This window comes from Hirundo rustica, chromosome 11 (genome assembly GCF_015227805.2).
Source record: "Hirundo rustica isolate bHirRus1 chromosome 11, bHirRus1.pri.v3, whole genome shotgun sequence".
Classification (NCBI taxonomy): domain Eukaryota; kingdom Metazoa; phylum Chordata; class Aves; order Passeriformes; family Hirundinidae; genus Hirundo; species Hirundo rustica.
The window spans coordinates 1,553,068-1,574,069 of NC_053460.1; the positions used below are offsets into that span (position 1 = coordinate 1,553,068).

At 52.9% G+C, this 21,002-nt stretch overlaps 1 protein-coding gene across 4 annotated transcripts in view; it reads right to left on the bottom strand.

The window, feature by feature from the left end:
• ZC3H18 (zinc finger CCCH-type containing 18) overlaps nt 1-21,002 on the bottom strand; it is a 52,726-nt gene that overhangs the window by 23,470 nt on the left and 8,254 nt on the right. For 3 of the 4 annotated variants that reach the window (XM_040075432.2, XM_040075431.2, XM_058422101.1), the window contains 8 exons: nt 17,843-18,438; nt 15,111-15,195; nt 14,160-14,308; nt 13,661-13,753; nt 13,053-13,210; nt 11,551-11,583; nt 9,949-10,066; nt 7,611-7,903 (listed from right to left, as the gene is read on the bottom strand). In XM_040075432.2, the coding sequence (XP_039931366.1) occupies nt 7,611-7,903; nt 9,949-10,066; nt 11,551-11,583; nt 13,053-13,210; nt 13,661-13,753; nt 14,160-14,308; nt 15,111-15,195; nt 17,843-18,424 (1,511 nt within the window). In that variant the 5' untranslated portion in view covers nt 18,425-18,438. The remainder of the gene's footprint in view (nt 1-7,610; nt 7,904-9,948; nt 10,067-11,550; nt 11,584-13,052; nt 13,211-13,660; nt 13,754-14,159; nt 14,309-15,110; nt 15,196-17,842; nt 18,439-21,002) is intronic. The other variant, XM_040075434.2, reaches the window with a different exon arrangement.

Here is a 21,002-nt window from a genome sequence, read left to right on the forward strand (position 1 = left end):
AAAGAAACGGGCAGGTAAACAAGTTGTTATCGTGTTTCTCACAGCAGGGCTCCCATGCAGGGCACTGCGTCGAGATCCCAAAGAACCCTGGCGCGGCATGGGATGTGTTCTGTACGTGGAAAGAAGGGAACTCCTTCTCTGAGCAGCCCTGGAGCGTGCAGGAGCAGAGGGCCAAGCTCCAGCTGGAGCAGACAAAACCCATCTCAGCCTGGGAGACCCGAGAGCCCGGGGTCGTTTGCTTCCCTTGATTCCCTGCAGGAAGGAGCCATGGCCCTGGATGAGGGCTGGTTTTCCCCACTTCACTCAATTTTCATGGACACAAGACTAAATCAGGGCATTCCAGGGTTTTACCAATGCCCAACTCCAAAACCAGAGCTGTCTGCCCTGCCTGCTCTTCCTCCTGGCGCAGGACAAATGGGAACAAATGAAGGATTTTTTTTTTTAGGAAATAACTGAGATTTCCACAGGGAAAACGAAGAGGATCCCAAAGCCACCATCCTCCTTTAGGCAGCAGGATGAGATGCCATCACTGAGGCCCCCACAACTGATTGCCACTTTCATTCAGAGCCTCTACACCCCAAAAACACAGGGAACAAATCCAGCTGGCAGCACTGGGAGACGACCAGGAGCTCTCAGGAAAAGACAACGACGACCCAGAACACTCAGAATTAGAGATTCTTCCAAAAAACCCGAGCTCAGTTGCCTTGTGGCGCACACACCACCATGAATCACCCCATTTGCATTCCCTTCTTTTTGCCACTCCTTTATCTAATCAAGCTCATTCCAACACTTTCTGACTTGCAGGCCCCGGATAACCCGCATCCATTCCAGGGCCTGGGTTATCCCGCTCATTAACGTGCTCAGAGATTAACAAAGTCAACTTGAGCCGGCCTGAGAAAACAACACAAGGGTGAGCACGGCCGTGGGATCACGTAACCTTTTGTCCTGGAATCTGCAGCACCTCGCACCCCAGGTGACACCTCAACATTCCCTGTCGGAAAGGTTTGACGAGGATTTCTGACCTGACCTTTCTGACTTTGCTGTCAGTTGTCCCAGGCCCCGCTCACGGGGTTATTTTGGGTTTTTTTATGGCTGCCTAAGTGCTCTCCGTTAATAGGTTTTAGTCCTGATGGAGGGCACTTCCTTCCAAAAAAAAGCGTGGCGTGCGTGATAATGACAGGATGGTCTGTCAGACACTGCTCCTTCCTGGCACCTGCCGGGAACATCTCCGAGGACAACAGCCCCCTCCTTCTCCCCATCCGACCTGGCACGGGTGTTCCACGGAATTCGGGCTCCGTATCGGGACAATCCCAGGATCACCGAGGTTGGAAAAGAGCTCTGAGGTCATCGAGACCAACCTGTGACGGATCCCCACCCTGTGCCACGTCCAGTCCTTCCTCAGACACCTCCAGGGATGGGGACTCCACCATCCCCCCGGGCAGCCCATTCCCGTGCCCAGCCACTTTTTCCATGAAGAAATTCCCCTGATGTCCAACCTGAGCCTCCCCAGGCACAGCTCAAAGCTCCTCTGGTCGTTGTGGGAAGAGCTTTTAGGTCAGACATCGGGACAAACCCCGAGATTGGAGACGACAAGGTCGCACTCCAAGGTTCACTCTGCCATGCTGCTCCCCACCAGAACCCCCAGCATTCCTTGGACAGGAAATCCAGGTGGGAAAGAATTCAGACATCTCATGGACCTTCTTCCTCCTTGCTTGGCCAACAGCCCCGAGCACCACCCCAGCTGTGGGGGCAGCAAAATTGAGGCTCCTTCTCTCTCAGGTGTCTCCAACCCCTGTCCCTGCACAGACATCCCAACAATCCCACCCTGGGCACGTTGTCCAAACTCCCCTGGAGCTCTGGCAGCCTCGGGGCCGTGCCCATTCCCTGGGATTGCCCAGCACCTTCTGGGGGAAGAACCTTTCCCTGATATCCAACCTCCAGCTCCCTGACACAGCTCCAGCCCTTCCCTGGGTCCCGTCCCTGTCACAGGGACATCAGTGCCAGCGCTGTCCCTTGGGAATGATCTGAATCTCCCTCCCTCAGTGCCTTGGGAATACAACCACCAACACCGGGTTGCTTCACGAGCTCCTGGAACAGATTCCCTCAGAAGGCCTATGGCAACAACAGAAAGGATTAAAATAAATTATTTCAGTGTGCAGAGCCTTTGCCCCCAGCTAAGGGTCAGAACATCTTGCGCTGCTCTAGGTTTCTTCAGAGGACATATCTCATGTCACTTCTTTATCCCTGAAAGCCTTTGCACAACAGGGAGCTCCACCGGCAAGACGGAGGGAAAAAAAGAAGGAATTCTGCACTCAGCAAAAATCAGGCCCAGCCTGGGGCACCAGAACTCGTTCTGGAGATGGGAGCAGGAGGACAGACAGCCAAGTTATCCCTCAGATTGATCATAAAGTGTCCTGGCTTGTTTGAGTGTTCGATGCCTGAGGAGGGAGGAGGAGGAGGAGGGGGAGGAATAGTTTTACCAGCAGCGCAATCACAGATTCTAAACTTCTTGGAGTGCTCATCTTAAGCTTGGGGAAAAAAAAAAAACCAAAAAAGAACAACCCAATGTTTAAAACAGCAAGTGCACATTCACAGAATGATGGAATGGTTGGGGTTGGAAGGGACCTTAAAGCTCATCTCATTCCACCCCTGGCCATGGGCAGGGACACCTTCCACCGTCCCAGGGTGCTCCAACCTGGCCTTGAACACCTCCAGGGATCCAGGGGCAGCCAGAGCTTCTCTGGGCACCTGTGCCAGGATCTCCCCACCTTCCCAGGGAAGAGTTTCCTCCCACAATCCAATCTAAACCTCTCCTGTGCCAGTTTGAATCCATGTCCCCCTTGTCCTGTCACTCTTGTTCAAAGCCCCTCTCTCTCTCTCTTTCTTGGCGGCTCCCTACAGGCACTGGAAAACAATTTTTTTAATTCCTTCAAAAAAGGCCAATCCACGAGTGCCAATGCCATTGGAGCCCAAACACCGCAGCCTCTTCTTTCCAAAGGTTCAAGGAGAAACACTTGTGCCTGAATGCGTCAGGGTTTAAATCTTTGGTAAATTCTGCTCCTCCTCAGCTCCACCACCCAGCAATGCTGGGAACACCTCTGGCTTCTCCCCATCTTTAGCCTTGAACTCTGTTGTTTAGAGGTCAGGTTAAACATTCCTGCTTTCAGCAGAATTGAAGGGGAATTTGTTCCTGGCTATTTGCTGTTTGGGTCCTCTCATCCCTTCACTCTCTAGGTCCTGGCTTGTTCCTTCCTCCAGCTCCTGCGGGAGCCCCTAGGCCGATGGAGCGGCCGGCATTGACCTGGGATTACCGACATCCTCAGCTGTGCCTTTGGCAAAGCTCCGTGCTGCTTGCACAGCCTCCCTGGAGGAGCTCTCCAAGCTCCATGGAGGAGGGCTCTGTGCTCTGAGAAGGAGTTCTCCAAAATCCCCGAAGGAGCTCTCCAAACTCCATGGAGGAGGGCTCCGTGCTCTGTAAAGGAGTTCTCCAAACTCCCCGAAGGAGCTCTCCAAACTCCATGGAGGAGGGCTCCGTGCTCTGTAAAGGAGTTCTCCAAACTCTGAGAAGGAGCTCTCCATGCTCTGTGGAGGAACTCTCCACGCTCTGTAAAGGAGTTCTCCAAGCTCCATGGAGGAACTCTCCAACCCCTGTAAAGGGGTTCCCCAAGCTCTCCAAGCCCTGTGCAGGAGCTCTCCAAGATCTGCAAAGTTCTCCAAGCCCTGTGCAGGAGCTGTCTAAGATCTGTAAGGTTCTCCAAGCTCTGTAAAGGAGCTCTCCAAGCCCTGTAAAGTTCTCCAAGTTCTATAAAGTTCTCCAGGCTCTGTAAAGGAGCTCCCCAAGCACTATAAAGCTCTCCAAGCTGTATAAAGCTCTCCAAGCCCCGTGCAGGAGCTCTCCCAGCCCATTAGCCAGCAGGGCACGTGGGCCCTGCAAGTGGCAGGAATGTTAACGGGCAGCCGAGGCGCGAGCCAGCCCTCAGCGCCGCCCGGAGAAGCTGGACGTGCCAAAAGCTGGGATCCAGCAATTAGGGAAAGCCCAGAGTCTATAAATAGAGGCACAGGTGTGTGCTGCGGCACCGCCGTGCATCCTGCTTCCCAGGAAGCGCGGAGCAATCCCGGGCTGGACACGTTAAACGAGCTCGGGAGCCGCTCAGTCCCAGGGTGCCAAAGCTGCCCTTCTGGAGCTTGGCACGGAGGTATCTGGAGAAAAGGTGAGACGGCTCGAGCCGCTGCACCGCCACCAGGAAGCTGGGAGCTGGTCACAACGTGACGCGGGACGCAGCCCGGAGCCAGGTCACGGCACGAGCGTGACGGGGACTCCTGGGGAAGCGCCGAGTGACGGGTGAGGGACGTGCCCTCCAAGGGAGAAGCTGGAATTATGCTTTCGCTTGTTAAAAAGCTTTTTCAAAACTCCTCTCCGCGGGTTTGTGCTCTCCACAGGCACCCGGACGCCGGCGGAGCTGTGGGACGGGGTCACGTTGACACGGATGCCCACCCTGGGAACTGAAATCCCACGGCAGGGGATGGGATGGGCTTTAGGGTCCCTTCCAACGTGGGCAGCCTGTGCCAGGGCCTCACCACCCTCACAGAGAAGAATTCCTTCCCAATATCCCATCTAACCCAGCATTCCCTTGAACTTAACGCCGTTCCCTCTTGCCCTGTCACTCCACGCCCTTTGAAAAATCCCTCTCCATAGCAGACTTAAAAAAAGCAATGATGTGCATCAGAAATGACTTTTGAACGACCAAGACTCATCTCAAGGAGTCTGTTTTCGAGACACCAGAGGCATCCCCAGCTCCCCTGTGCCCGAGGGAAGCAGGGAACGCGTGTCCCCTGAATGCTGTCAATCCCATCTCCGGGCTCTCACGAGGTTTCCTGGAATGAGATGGATCCAAGATCGGTGAGCATGGCCACTGCTCCTACGCAGCAGCCTGTGGGCAGCACTGGCAGCCCAAACTCTCCCGAGAGAGCCCTGCCCCGGGACTCCAGGAGTCAGCTGGCTCAGCCTTGGGTCACGGTGACTGTCACTGACTCATGACCTTGAGCTGCCAAGCAGGTGACATCACTTTCGCTGACATCATCTCCATCACATGGGTCTGGACAAGATCTGTCCCATCAGCCAGCCGAGGAGAGCACGAACCACCGGGCAACGCGGTAATTAAGGCGCACAAACCGTGGCTGTTAAGTGGAGATTGTATTTAAACGGAACGCGTAATTACGGTGTTCCTACAACTGCTCTGGAGCTGCTGCTGCTCCCTCCGGACCGTTCTGAAACTGTCACTTCCTCTTGGGAAAGAGGGTCAAAAATCAGCTAACCTTTCAGTAATGCAGGTAAAAATTCTGGGTCGGGTTCAGGACTAAGCCCTGCTCCCACCTGAAACCACCTGATTCCACGTGGAGCCTCATTCCTGGCATTCTTAGCCCTGCTCTTCATCGGGCCAACTCCTCCTCATGCCCATCGTGTTTCACAGCTTCCTCCAGCGCAGAGGAACAGACACCAGGCAGCACGAAAAGCTCCAATGAGCCTCGGCAGACAGCTTCCCTGCATTTCTCTTTGCCCCAACACACACCTGCGTGTCCCCGGAGTCTCCGTCTGCCACTCTTCCCAAGAAACTGTTCAGCAGTTTTCCTGGAGATCACAAAATCATGGAATGGGTTGGGTTGAGCAGGACAGTGAAGTTCATCTCATTTCACCCCCCTGCCATGGGCAGGGACCTTGCACTAGAACAGGTTGCTCCAAGACATCCCTCTACAAAAAAAGTGATATTTTCCACGATTCTGACCCAAACGAGGCGGGTCCATCCCACTGGGATATTTCTCCAGTGCTTTATAAACGTGCCTCAGACAGAGGAGGCTGGGAAAGCAGGGCACATAAATCATTGACAGAGGAAGAAAACAGGAATCGCGTTCCTGCACTTTCGGTCTGTCTGGTTCCATTTTCTCTTTCACACAGGTCACAACCGGGATTTCCACAAACAACGGGCGGTCAGAGGAAACGAACCCGACCTCGTGCTGCAATTCCACCGAGCAGAGACTCGCTCCAAGCACAATCCCTTTACCTTTTCAAGTCGCATTTAAATCTCTGGGTGCTTTTGCCATCCACAAACTCCCAAAGCAGCCCTGCTTCTTGTGACAGACCTTCCTCAAAGGGAACCAGCAGGAGTGCCTCATCCTCCCCAAACCTCTCCAGCCTGAAGGGAAGAGGCACCATGGAACATCTCCACACCGGAGCACGCTCCTGCTCCCAGGCTCAGGTTACACACTCATCGCCACTGAGGAATTAGCTCCACTCAGCGGCGGCAGGGCTCATTAACCATCCCTTTCCTCAGCAGTGACACACACCGGGATCCTCTCCCAGCAGCCGAGCCCGAATCCCCAAATCCCAGCACACACCGGAATCCTCTGTCCCAGCACCAATCCCAGCACACACCGGGATCCTCTCCCAGCAGCGATCCCAGCACACACCGGGATCCTCTCTCCCAGCACCAATCCCGGCACACACCGGGATCCTCTCCCAGCAGCCGAGCCCAAATCCTGGCACACACCGGGATCCTCTCCCAGAAGCTGAGACCCAATCCCAGCACACACCGGGATCCTCTCCCAGCACCAATCCCGGCACACACCGGGATCCTCTCCCAGCACCAATCCCGGCACACACCGGGATCCTCTCTTAGAGCACCAATCCCAGCACACACCGGGATCCTCTCCCAGCACCAATCCCGGCACACACCGGGATCCTCTCCCAGCACCAATCCCAGCACACACCGGGATCCTCTCCCAGCACCAATCCCGGCACACACCGGGATCCTCTCCCAGCACCAATCCCGGCACACACCGGGATCCTCTCTTAGAGCACCAATCCCGGCACACACCGGGATCCTCTCCCAGCACCAATCCCAGCACACACCGGGATCCTCTCCCAGCACCAATCCCGGCACACACCGGGATCCTCTCCCAGCACCAATCCCAGCACACACCGGGATCCTCTCCCAGCACCAATCCCGGCACACACCGGGATCCTCTCCCAGCACCAATCCCGGCACACACCGGGATCCTCTCCCAGCACCAATCCCGGCACACACCGGGATCCTCTCTTAGAGCACCAATCCCAGCACACACCGGGATCCTCTCTCCCAGCACCAATCCCGGCACACACCGGGATCCTCTCCCAGCACCAATCCCGGCACACACCGGGATCCTCTCCCAGCACCAATCTCGGCACACACCGGGATCCTCTCCCAGCACCAATCCCGGCACACACCGGGATCCTCTCCCAGCACCAATCCCGGCACACACCGGGATCCTCTCTTAGAGCACCAATCCCGGCACACACCGGGATCCTCTCCCAGCACCAATCCCAGCACACACCGGGATCCTCTCCCAGCACCAATCCCGGCACACACCGGGATCCTCTCCCAGCACCAATCCCGGCACACACCGGGATCCTCTCCCAGCACCAATCCCGGCACACACCGGGATCCTCTCCCAGCACCAATCCCGGCACACACCGGGATCCTCTCCCAGCACCAATCCCAGCACACACCGGGATCCTCTCCCAGCACCAATCCCGGCACACACACACACACACACACACACACACACACACTTACCTGGGGAGCAGCGGGGATCGCGGCTTCGCCTTGTCCTTGTCGCGCTCGCGCTCCCTGTCCCGGTCGCGGTCCCTGTCGCGGTCCCTGTGCTGCCGGTCCTTCTCGTCCCTCTTCACCCGTTCCCGCTCCCGTTCCCACTCTTCTTTCCGTCGCTGTCGCTCCTTGTCTCGCTCCCGTTCCCGCTCCCGCTCCCGTTCCCGCTGGCGCCGCTCCCGCTCCCGCTCGCGTTCCCGCTCGCGCTCCCGCTCCCGCTGTCGGGTCTCTCGTTCCCGCTCGCGTTCTCGCTCTCTTTCCTGGAAAAAAAGAGGAAAAGAACGGAGTAGCTGTGGTGATGATGCGGGAGCTGCTCCCAACAAAGCGGGCGGCGAGCCTGGCAATGCCAGGAATTACACCTGCCCTCCCTCGGCAAAGGATTGAGATCAACGATCTGCCAATCAGTGAGACGGAGATCGATAATCTGCAGATCAAAAATCTGGAGACTGATAGTCTAGAGATCAATAATCTGGAGATCGATAATATGGAGATTAAAGTCTGGAGATGGATAGTCTAGAGATCGATAGTTTAGAGATCAAAAATCTGGAGATCAATAATCTGGAGACCGACAACCTGGAGATCAAAAATCTGGAGACTGATTGCCCACAGATCAAAAATCTGGAGACTGATAGTCTAGAGATCAACAGTCTGGAGATTGATAGTCTAGAGATCAAAAATCTGGAGATCAATAATCTGGAGACCGACAACCTGGAGATCAAAAATCTGGAGATTGATTGTCCAGAGATCAAAAATCTGGAGATCAAAACCTAGAGATTGATTGTCTAGAGGTCAATAATCTAGAGATTGATTGTCCAGAGATCAAAAATCTGGAGATTGATAATCTGGATCCTGGACATCATATCCCACATAACTGCTGTTTCCCAAGGCAACGCTCGGATTAATTTGGTTTATTAAGCTTATTAAATAAACGTACTGATGTTTACGAGCCTTTCCCCTCGTTGCTGATCATTTCTATAACCAGCTAATTAACTTTGCAAACGAGCAGCAGGAAAGTAACTGGGTTGTGTGCGGCCACGGCGAGGCCCAGGCACCTGCCTGGGCGCTGCTGCTGCAGAAAACAAGGATTTAGAGGAAAGGAAAAGCTACTTTTGAAAGGATTTGATGGAAAGCACTGAAAAGCTCCCCCCCTGAGCAGGACTGCTCCGTTTGGTCGCTGCTCCAGAGGCACGGAGTTTGCACGAGGGGAAAAGGAAAAGCAGGGAGAGGGTTCAGAGCCTTGTTCTCATCCAGATCCATTCCCGGTGTAACACCAGCCAGCTCCTGGGATTTCAGCACCTGGCTGCTGCTTTCCCATGCCTCAATCCCACCAGGCTGGAGCCTCTGCTGGTACACAGAGCACACCTGCCCGAATCTAACCCTCTCCTCGCCAAGAACTAACAGGGAAACCTTCCTCAACCAGGTTCTCCCCTGGAAACTCCCTCCCTCTCCAAGATGTCCGAGGATGGGCGAGCGCTGCTCAAGCGCTGTGCTGAGGAGCAGCCAAGGAGCACGAGGAGGAACCACCTTCCCAGCTCAGACATGGCACTGGGAAGGTTGGAAAAGACCTCTGGATCACCAAGCGCAGCCCTCGGCCCAGCCCCGCCACCGAGGTCACTGCTGACCGTGTCCCCAAGTGCCACATCCACAGGCTTTCTGAACACTTCCAGGGGTGGGGAACTCCACCAGTTTCCTGGGCAGTTTTCTCCAGTGCTTTACACCCTTTCCATGAAATAATTTTCCTCAAATCAGATTGAATCCTCCCCTGGGCCAGGCTGAGGCCGTTCCCTCTCCTCCTGTCCCTGTTTCCCCCGGCTGTCCCCTCCTGTCAGGAGCTGTGCAGATCCACAAGGTCCCTCCTGATCCCCATTTTCTCCAGCTGAGCCCCTTTCCCAGCTCCGTTCCCTTCCCTGGACACTCTCCAGCCCCTCAATGTCTGTTTTGGATGAGCCCAGCCCTGAGCAGAACTCCAGGTGTGGCCTCAGGGGACAATCCCTGCCCCGGGGCTGGTGCCAGCCGGGTGCCAGTGGCCTTCTCAATATCAACCTGCACTCCACATCCCTTTCCATCAGGCAGCTTCCCAAACTGCATTCCCAAGCCTGGAGCGCTGCTTTTTCCCTCGTGGCGCTGGAACAGAACATCCTCCCGTCCCCTCACCTCCAGCCTGCTCTGTGCTGCCATTAAGCCAAGATTTAACTACTTGAAAGCTCCTGTTCCAAACACTGCACTGCAACCGTGCCAAGGCCCCAGAAGAACCTGGAAGAAAGTCGGGAAGGGGAAGAGGGGAAGGGGGAATTTCCTTACTTACTCTGTAGTTACGGTAGGGATCGGGGTCTGTGTACTGAACCCTGAAATTCTCATACTGCCCGCCACGCCAGAAGCGCTCTATTTCATAGTCATAATAGGGATCTGCATAGGGATCAAGCCTACAATGAAAAACAGGGAATGTTAGAGAGGGAAATGGCACCCTGGCACCGCAAAAACTGCGGGTTCTAGGTCAGCTCGCTCACTGGGACAACAAAACCACGTCCAGTGCAGCAGGGCTGGACAGAGATGTTTATTGTCCACGCAGCCCAACCAAACAGTCTTTTTAAAGCGAGGCTCTATCAGAGAAAAGCACAAACCTTTCTCGATAAACACCGAAAAAAAAAGAGCTACCAAAAAATTTAGCCTTCAAACCAACGTGGTGCAAACACAGGAAGTGTTTCTGAGAGCCCCTTGAGAGCTGGGGTTGCCGCCCATGCACTCACAGCTCATCCCAAACACCTCCAGCAGAGGAGGGGATGGAGATCCCTCAGGTCCTGCCCCTGGAGTGAGGGGCGCAACCCAGTGCCACCAGTACAGGACAGGAGCTGGTGCTGAGCTCTCCACAGGGAGAAGTGGAGCTCTGGGAGCAGGCCAGCAACGCTCTGGACCTGGAATTACCCCTTGGAATGAAGGCAGCGCTTCCTCCAGCTGATATTCTCCAGCTGGGAATCAGCTGCTGGACTGGTGAGCACGTGGCACGCGCTCAGCTGCAGAAGGAAGGATTTTTGGGCAGGGAAAGATTTGGAGCTCCACCCTCCTTAAAGCTGCTCCCTCCATTTCCTGATTTCTGCTGACGTCGTTTGATGGCTTTAATTCCCCAACTCAACACCATCCAACCACCTGGAGCGCAAATATCAGATCCACTGTGAGGGTGGGGAGGTGGGTACAGGGAAAAGAAACTTCCAGGGCCACAGAGGAGCCGGTGGCAGAGCTAAGGTTACACAGCAAGTGCTCCCAAATTCCAGATTATCCATAAGGAGACTCTGATTTATATTTAAAAAAAAAAAAAAAAAGGAATAAAGGGCCACTTTTTGCATTTTAAAAGTGCCAAATAACCTAAACCGGGTTAAGGTGCAGGTGCTGCCCTGTGAGTCAAGCGGTACCTGTATTTCTTTCAGTGCTTTTAAATAATTCAGGATTTCTCTTTTGGACTGAAGCAATGGGCCAAGGGGAGGAGAACTGGGATTTGGGATGCTTCAGCCAGCAACAAACTCCTGATGCCAACCCCAAAGCAGCCTGGATTCAGGGACATCAGGTGTTCAAAGAGACAGGAAAACATCTCAAGCCACGCCAGAAAGGAAACTCTGCTTTTTCACACAGCCTCAAGCCCAAATTTCCCCTTCTGATAAAATTGATGGAGCTCTCATTTTATTTCAAAAAGGATCACTGCTCTGTGTTTGGGCGATTCAGTGCTTAAATCATTATAAAATAATTGGTATCACCCCAAAAATAATCCAATATATCCACTGAGTCAAGTGCTGAGGGGACAGTGGTTGGTCTGTGGCCTCGGAAGTTTGAGGAAGCGCAACGGAAAAAAAAAAAAAAAGGCAAAAGGAAAAGTTTCTTACAGTTGTAACAGTATTGGAATCAAAGACCTGCTTACCCATAGTTAATGTTTTCTTTGATGTCCACCTCCCTATAGTTATTCAAAAAAGAAAAAGGGATTCATGAACTACTGAGACAACTCCACATGTCACAAGACAGCGCTGAAAGCATTTTCCACATCCCAGCTGCGCTTCCAGTGCTCACCTGGCTGCAAGGGGTCCAAGTGGGCAATAAACTGTGTGTGTGGAGGAGAAAAATCAGCACTTTCCAGAGTTTACAGCAGCAGACTCACAACTTTTCCCTTCACACACAATGAAGATATTTTAACGTCACAGGCTGCTGGCACAGCCTCGAGTTTTCAGGAATTCCAGTTGTTGGCTGACTTTTATTTAACACTGGTTATGTGAAATGCACTTTTTTTTTGGGGGGGGGTGGTGGTAAATGAAAATCAGAGCTGTTCTTACCAATTCCTACATCAGAGAGGCCCAAAATGCTGCTGGTGCATTTTAAAAGAAAGAAAATGGATGAACAGCTCCCAGAACTTTGGGGATAAAGCCCAGGTGCCTCTGAGAGGAACACAAGGCCAGGATCCAGAGCTAATTAAACTCAGGAAAATATTCGTATTTTAGAAATTTATTTTCTTTCAGGCTGCAGAACTGAGGACAGGTTTTGGTTTCTTTTTTTTAAATTAGGGAAAGGAATTGCACGCCAGAGCGAATCAGAGAATATTGAACAAAAGCTTAATCCAGTCCTTTCCAGAGGTTTTTTTTTTTTTTTTTTGGTAATTCATCCACTCTAAAATACACAGAACTAAGCCTTGCAAACCCTCTGGGAGTGGAAATATTTCCATAATCTGTCCATGCAGGGAGAACAGAGGATGCACGAGCAAGGAGAGACAAATCCACCTGTATTCCTGCAGAATCCAAGCCTCCTTCCCAAAAATTCACTCCCCACTCCTTTTCTTGGCTCGACAACTACCAAACAACTTCCCAGAGCTGGGTTTGAGGCCTCCAACAGTTTAAATTTTACCCTAAAACCCCAATCACCCCAACACTTTCAATTCAGGGCGCTTGTTGTGGCCAGGCAGCAGCTTTGCCTCTGCCCAGTGCCCAGTTTAACTGGGAGCAGCTCAGGTGTTTGTTAAACCAGGTCTGCAAAGGAAGCCCCAGCTGCACACTGAACCCTCTCCAACCGCGCAGCCTCAAACTGGGTGTTTTTAAATTCTCACGGCTGGGATAAGAAGAAAAAAGAAGGGGAAAAAAAGCTGGAAGAACGTGCTGGTGTGAGGGAGGCAATGCAGAGCTGGAGAGAGGCCAGGAGGGAGCAGAATTCCAAAGAGACTGGGCGGCAGGAAGGGTTAAAGGAGACTGGGAAGGGATGTGGGGTCGAACCGGAGCGAGCTCAACTCCTTAACTTCTTAACTCCCCGCTTCCTGGAAGCTGTTCCCACGTTTTGAGGTGACATTCCCTGAGTTTGGAGGGACGAGTGAGCCCCAGGCAGCCTCAGTGCACTGCATTCCCACCCAGATTTCCCTGGAGCAATCCCAGGGGCGCCTCTTACGCGGGGTCCCGGACGTCTCTGGTGATGCGGTAATTCCAGTCCCGGAAAAACTCGTTCTCCTTGTCGAATTCCCGCTCGTCCTCTCCAATGGTCACAGTGAATCTCTTCTCCTCAAAGTCAGGCTCCTGCTCTTTTCTCATAGTTGCTTTTTTTAATACCTGTCACAGCACAAAAACCAAAATTTTGAGGAAACTGTGATATTAAAAATCCTGCCCTCGGGAGATTTCCTGCAGGATTTTCTTTCTTCTTCCCTCAGAATGTGCAGGGTACTGGACTTTTCCTTAATTCCGCACTCCAGCAGGAAACAGAAGCTTCCCCCCTGCAGTGATCACAAACTGGAGAAACAGGTACTGAAAGGGAGGGAAATTGGATCAGCTTAAAGCTTTGTGGAGGGCTGGACCTGAGGGCCACAAATTCCCATTATTTTTTAAATACAAACCCGCTTCCAACCTGGATTTGGCCGCCAAAAGATTGTGAGGTACAACAAAACATAATCAACAGGTTAAAGGGCAAAAGGAACAGAGACAGAGCAAGGGACTTGTGCTCCCAGAAGAGCTTTTGCAGTGGGTTTTGGAGCCAGCCAGCAATTCCCCCAGGAAGGAATTTACCTCTTTAGCGTGCCGCAGTCCCCTCTCCCAGGCACTTTCTGTTGGAGGGTCTGGAGGAGGTGGAGGTAAGATCTCATCAACCACTGGCCCTCCCTGTTGGAAAGGTGAGGAGAGCAGCACAAGACACTCGAGTTAGTTTTAACCACCAAAGCCAGGCTTTGTAAAGCTGAGTTACTCCAGAGCAGGACTAAGCTGGGAAACCACGGGAAATTATCCCCCTCTACTGGCAGCTCCAAGACCTCCATCTAAAAATCACACAGCCAACCGTGGGTTGAGTTTCGCTGAGGTACCAGCTCAAAAAACAAAAAGGAAAAAAAAATACCCCAAAATCACAGAATCGTGGAATGGTTTGGGTGGGAAGGGACCTTGAAGCTCATCTTTGTTCCAGCGGAAAGGAACGCTTCCCACTAGAGAGGGCTCTCCAAAACCCCGCTCTGGACGCGCCCAGGGGTGGGGAGGGCGCTGCGGAAGGCAGAAATGCACGCAAGAGGCTCCATACCCAGGGGTTGGCCGGCATCAGCGGGTGAGGGCCGATGGGAGGGGCCCCGTTGGGGGAGAAGGGCTCAGGTTTGGAGATCAAGGAGTAATTGCCCTTGTCGTTCACTCCGGGGTGGATAAAGCGGCAGTTCATGCCCCAGGTGCAGTGTCCTGTGGGAACACACAGCTGTTAGACCCCTTTCCATCAGGAAGCAGCACTTCAGCCCCACAAGAACATAAAAAAACCCCCCATCAGGCATTGAAAATCCTCGAAGGAGTAACGCTGTCTGAGGTGTTTGACTTTTCTCCCCTCCAGCTCGGTTGGGATTTATCCGTTCTCACACACGTGGAGAGAGATCTGTGGCTCTCCACCTGCCAGAGGGGACAAACAGATCCAGACACAGAGGGATCCATGTGCAAGAACCTCACTCCAGCGGGGAGGAGGGAGGGATGGACACACACTGCTAATTAAACGGAGGAATAAGCCTATGAGATCCTCATTTGCTAATGACAAACATTTCCAATTAGGAGCTTTGCGTTTCAGAGGAAACCTGAGAGCAGAGCAGGCACCACAGTGCATCCCAAACAAGGAGTGGTGAGGCAGGGAGCAGAATCATGGAATGGTTTGGGCTGGAAGGGCCTTAAAGCTCATCCACTTCCAAACCCATCACCTTCCACGATCCCAGGCTGCTCCTTGGACCCTTCCAGGGACGGGCCAGCCACAACCTCTCTGTTTTACTCCTAAACCTCCTTAAGTTTCCCTTTATTTACCTCCTCCAGGCTCACCCACGCTGAGGGCAAAACCCTTTTTGCGCAGTGGCTCCATGAAAATTCAGCTTTGGCCACTAAGAAACGGGAAGGTGACACTGAGGACGCCTGGGGCAGGGTTTATCACTTAACAGCAGCTTAGTGGAGACAAAATAAATCCCTGAACGGGAGCTTTGGCTCCTGCCACAGCCCAGAGCGTGGTTACCTTTCATGAAGAAGCGGCAGGTGGGCCGTGGCCTCACTTTCCTGTCGTTGGGGTCTTTAACTTCCCCTTCTTCCAAGTCATCGTCCTGGAACAGACAGACACGGCTGACATTTCACCTGGGGCTTTCCCTGCAGCACCTGACACTTCCCAATCTGCTCCCACCTCGGAGCCACCCTGGGGCAAAACCACCACGGGAGGAAAACAAGGTCGGGTTACAAGGAACGCGCCGGAGCACCCTCAGGAGGTGAAGACACAGGATTCCAGGCGGTTGTAAAAGCAATTTCCACTGTCCCAGGCTGCTCCAAGCCCTGCCCAACCTGGCCTTGGACACTTCCAGGGGAGCCAGGGGCAGCCACAGCTTCTCTGGGCACAGGGCCTGCCCACCCTCCCAGGGAACAATTCCTTCCCAATATCCCACCTACTCCTGCCAGTTCCACCTCGTTCCATCGCTCCATACCCTTGTCCAAAGTCCCTCTCCAGGGACAATCTCACAAATGAACTTTTCAGGGTAAGTCCAACAGGTTCCTTCCAGGCACCTCCACTTTCCCTTCTACTCCTCAGCTCCACACTGGAGTTGGGAACCAGCTCAAACAAAACTCTACCTCATCCCCAGGGATTTCAACCCCAGGAATAAATTCTAGTCTAAACCTTGGAGGTGGCTCCAAGATTAAGAAATAAGAGCCACGAAACGCAAAAGAAATTGGAACTTTCAAGTACCAGCATTTTCTTATGTTCTCCAAGGAAAAAAAAGCAAACCTTCCCTGGCTTAGTGGGGCTGTACTTGGAAAGCCAAAAGGAGCTGAAAGGAGCTGGGGATGCAGAAGGCAAAGGAACAGATGACCAGAGGCGTCACAGGGTATCTGGCCGGGAAATCAGGATTTTATCCTAGAGGATAAAATTTTCCTGATTTTCCCCCCAATTTCCCTACTTTCGGCATGTGAAACACGTGAAGAGGGAGCATCTGGATGAGCCTTCCCTCTGCCTGGCAGTAGCCACATTCTGGGTGGGAAAGGTGAGGAAAAATCTCTCCTCTGATGCATGGAGCAGCTGGCAAGAGGGGAAAAAAGCCATCCCTTGGCTGCAGACAAACCCAGGAGCAAAGTGAGGATCCTCTCCTGCTGCATTCCTCAGCCACACAGGCAGAGAGAGCTCAACTCATTTAAAACCCTGCACTTCCACACCCCAATTAAAACTGGCATTAATATTCCCCTCCCTCCATGCCGGGAGGCTGAAAGCAGATGAAAATGCAGAGCTGGAAGTTTTTCCCCCCCAGAGCTGGGGCTGGGATTTCGGCGCTGCGTGAATGGGAGAACCAGCTCCACTCTGCTGCTCTCAAAAGAGCCGTGTGAAGTCTGGAACAAAAGGGGAAGTATTTATTTCTGGGAGGTCTCCTTGGAATCAGGCAGCTGAGAATGCCGTTATGAGTTAATGTATGAAAACCAGGGTACAGATTCATCTCCTGCTTTGTGAGGAGAGCTCTCAAGAATGCTTCAGGCTCCAAAGGAGAGCATTCATATTTTAATCAAGGAGCAAGCACCGAGTCAGGACTCCAGGAATTATTTTTTTTTTCTGCTCATAACATGCTGGAATTGCTTCTAAGTGATTCAGGAACACACAAAACCTTTGGAAAAGACGTGTTGAACAAAATCACCTGCCAGGATGGGCACGAGGAAGAAAAAAATCACGTCATTTTTGAAAGCAATTAAACTTGTCAATGAACTGTGAAGAGTAAAAAAAACCACACAAAATATAATTCTTTAAAGAAAAGGGAGGAGGGTCTGTCCAGCGAGGCTCCAGGAGCTTCCCAGGCTCCTGTGGCCAGGTCAGAGCCACAGGAATGGGGCCTGGAGGCCCAGCAGTGACCCCAGCACGCTCCAGCGCTTCCCCAGGATATTCCCACCCCCCAGAGCAGCTGTGCAGGTGGAATTCTGGAATGGGGAGCTGGGCCAGGTGCTCTGCACCAGCGACTTCTCTCTACACTCCCACCGCTGGGCTGTAATTCCAGACCAGGAGCCCAAGGGAGGGTTTTTACTGGAATTACTCTGCCCTGTTTTCTTCATGGAAAAGCTGCACCAAACAGCTGGTGCTGCGCAGAGCTCCCTGCTGAACACAACCGTGGCTAAAGGTGGTATCTTCCCTAATCCCCACTGCAACCAAACCCCACTTTTTGATTTTTTCTGACCATCTCGGTTTGTTCAGGGCTGTGAAACACTGCACATCCCCGACCCCATCCCCAAACCCCACGCCTTGGGGATTTTCCAGAAATCCCAGCACCTTCCATTCCCCTTCCCTGCATCCAGATGCTGCTGGAGCCCCACGAAAGGCTCAGGATCGGGGTTTCCCACACACCTGGTGGTTTGAGCACCACAAGCACCCTCCAGCACCAGCCCCTCAATCTGAACAGCTCCTGGACACCCAATCCATGGGATTTGCTGCCGGCATAATTCCCAAGTCCCTCTGGAGCTGAGGCAGGGCAGGTTCTTAAAGCACTGGAGTCTCCCCATACTGAGAGGGAACAAAGCTCATTTTAAAGGCTCTGGCACAGAGTTTTGGTTTTGGTTCAGCCCAGCCTCTGAGACCAGGGCCTGCTCCATGCTCTGGCCTTACCTCCAGGGAAAAGGGCTCCCTGCAGGCTGGGGACATGGATCTTCCCACCAGGAAGAGGAAGGAACTGCAATGGGAGAGGCAAGCAGCTCTGAACCCCAGCAGGGCTCTGCCCACCTCCTACTTACATCGATTTCTCCATCATCAATTTCCCCATCATCCTCTTCCTTCTTCTTCTCCTTGAGGGGATCCTGCCCATCCTTCTCATCATCGCTTTTGCTGCCGGACTTCTTCTCATCTTCAGGGGCATCGTCTCCTTTCTCCTCTTCCTCGTCATCCTCCCCAGCAGCTTTCTCCCCATCCTCCTCCGCAGCAGCAGCGCTGGGTTCCTCGGGAACCTCCTCATCATAGTCCAGCTCGTGCTCATCCAGCTCCCTGGTGACAGAGGACACCTCCAGGTCATTTGTCCTGTCTTCCTCCTCTCCCTTGCGGGGCCGGGGGCTCTTCAGCTCCACGCTCTGCTCGTTGGCGTCCGACTCCTGCGACTTGGCCTCGCTCAGCCGATCCTCCTCGTCCGAGTGGTTCTCCTCTTCCCCGCGGCTCAGCGCCCTGCCTGCGTCCTCCTCCTCGCCCAGGAGGCTCCCCTGGCCACCCTCCCCATCGAGTTCCCGCTCTGAGCCGCTCTCCTTCAGGACCTCCTCATCGGAAAGCTGCTGGTCCTCTTCCTCGGGAGAGCAGGGGTTTCTCTCTGGGCTGTCGGAAACGTCCATCAGTGCCCGAGGGTCTGCAGGGGACAGAACAGCTCTGGTTACGGGGGGCACACTGGGAAAGCAGGGAAGCCTCACCCCGAAGGAACTCCTTCTCCTCCCAAAGGAACTCCTTCTCCCGTGCTTTGCCTCCTAAAGAAAGGCTCTTGGAATTCCTGGAAGGCCGGGTTGGATGGGGCCCTGAGGAACCCGAGCCAGTGATTGGCAGCCCGGCCCATGGCAGAGGTTTGGAATGAGAGGAGTTCTGAGGCTCCCCCCCCAACCCAAACCATTCTGGGATTCCATAAATTCAGGGATATTAATCTGCTCATAAATAAACAGAACTAAGCCTTGCAAACCCTCTGGGAGTGGAAATATTTCCATAATCTGTCCATGCAGGGAGAACAGAGGATGCACGAGCAAGGAGAGACAAATCCACCTGTATTCCTGCAGAATCCAAGCCTCCTTCCCAAAAATTCTCTTCCCATTCCTTTTCTTGGCTCGACAACTACCAAACAATTTCCCAGAGCTGGGTTTGAGGCCTCCAAAAGTTTAAATTTTACGGAATATGGTTTCTCACAGATCCTTCAAGAGGGAAATTCAGAGTCTGAACTGCACAAGGAATTGATTCCAGTGCTGCCCCAGACTGGAGTGTGCTTCCCTTCACAGACAACGGCAGAGCTGGAGGTGGGAATTTCACAGAATCCCAGACTGGTTTGGGTTGGAAGGGATCATAAAGATCCCATTCCAACCCCTGCCACGGCAGGGACACCTTCCACCATCCCAGGCAGCTCCAAGCCCCAGTGTCCAACCTGGCCTTGGGCACTTCCAGGGATCCAGGGCCTGCCACCCTCCCAGGGAACAATTCCTCTCCAATATCCCATCCACCCCTGCATTCCTTCAGCCTGAGGCCATTCCCTGTGTCCTGTCACTCCAATCCCTTGTCCAAAGTCCTTCTCCATCTTTCCTGCAGCTCCTCCAGGCCCTGCAAGGCCACACTGAGGTCACCCCCAAGCTTCTCCTCTCCAGGTGAAGAAGCCCAGCTCTCCCAGCCTTTCCTCCATCCCTGGGATCATCCTGGAGCCTGCTCTGGGCCCTCTCCAGCAGCTCCAGCTCCTCCCTGTGCTGGTCCTGGGGCAGCTCTGCAGCTGGGGTCTCACATGAACCCTCAGTAAAAACACAAAATTCCTTCAAAGCAGCAGATCCAGCTGCCTGCTCCGAGACTTTTCTAGAAGATTTCTAAACATGTGCTTATTCTCATGTCTGCCAAGCACAAATCCAATTAACAGAACAGAAAAGAGCAGGGTGCAAAGCAGAGAAAGAGCCTGGGCCATACATTAATTTCTTTAACTCCAGAAACAAAAATCCCATAAATTACAGAAGTGCCTGACTGGAACTGGCTGAGCTGACTGGGTCACAGCCACACAAAAGCTCTAAAAACCCTGAAGGAAAGCCACGGAATTACAAATCATTTTAATGCGTCCCATGTTTTACTCCAGCTGCTCTCTTCAAGTCCATCCAGCGCTGCCACGAAAGCACGGCACAAACCATCAGAGTTCCACCTGTTATTTCTAAAACCCTCGGAGCAGAAACGCTACAAACTGCTCTGGCTGCTCCCTTAAACACGCCCAGCGATCCATCATGAAATCTGAGTTTATTAATCTTTTATTAAGCCGCTATCTCACCTCTTCCTGACCCTTCTCCCTGTCTGTCCAACTGGTTTTGCACAGGAAAGGTGATTTCCCATCAAATGGATGACACCCCAAAACACTGCCCCAGGTAAAGCAAATTGAGCATCCAGACCCCCAAAAATCTTTTGGCAACGAACAGAATTCGCTGCAAACTCCCAGGATCAAAGTGCCTCTCCAGAAAACGCTGCTCCTTATTCTGTGGGAAGGCTGCAGGTGAGTTAAAACCAGGAAATATAAATTCAAGCCACTCCCAGAAGCACCTTAAGCCGTATTTTAGGACCGACTGTGCTCTGCCCAAGCCCTCAGAGCCCTGCTGCTATCGGTTAATTGATAAACACGAGATGAAATCAGCACCAGCAGGGCCCAGAGCAGCAGAAAAATCCACATTTTGAGCTTCCTCCCAGCTCCTCTGCGCGCTGAAGCTGGCTCTGGCTCACCAGCAAAGCTGTGATTTCCCTGACAAGGTGGAACCCAAACGGAAAGACAGAAGCTGCCTCCCGGGGAACAACAGCTCCCAGCAGCTCCCCAGGACGCATCTGAAGCAAATTATCTCCTTACTGAGCACATCAAGCCTGATGCTGGGCTCATAAATTCCTGCACAAATTATTATTGGCTTTAGGAAAAGGTTCAGAGCGGGGGTTTTAATTGCCCAAGCGCCTGAGACGTGACCTGGTGTGAACACAAAGGTCAGCCCTGAGAGGCCACCAGAAATATCAAAGCTGCCAGGGGCACGTGGACTCAGGAAATTTGTTTTCTGTTTTCTTGCAGAACCAAAAAAGAGAGAGGGGGAAAAAAAAAAAAAAAAGGTATTTAAGTGAAGCAAACGGCTTTTTGTGTTTGACACGGAGACCTTCAGAGGGATGGGAGGAAACAAAAACGTTCTGATGGTGAAGAATATAAAACATTGACCT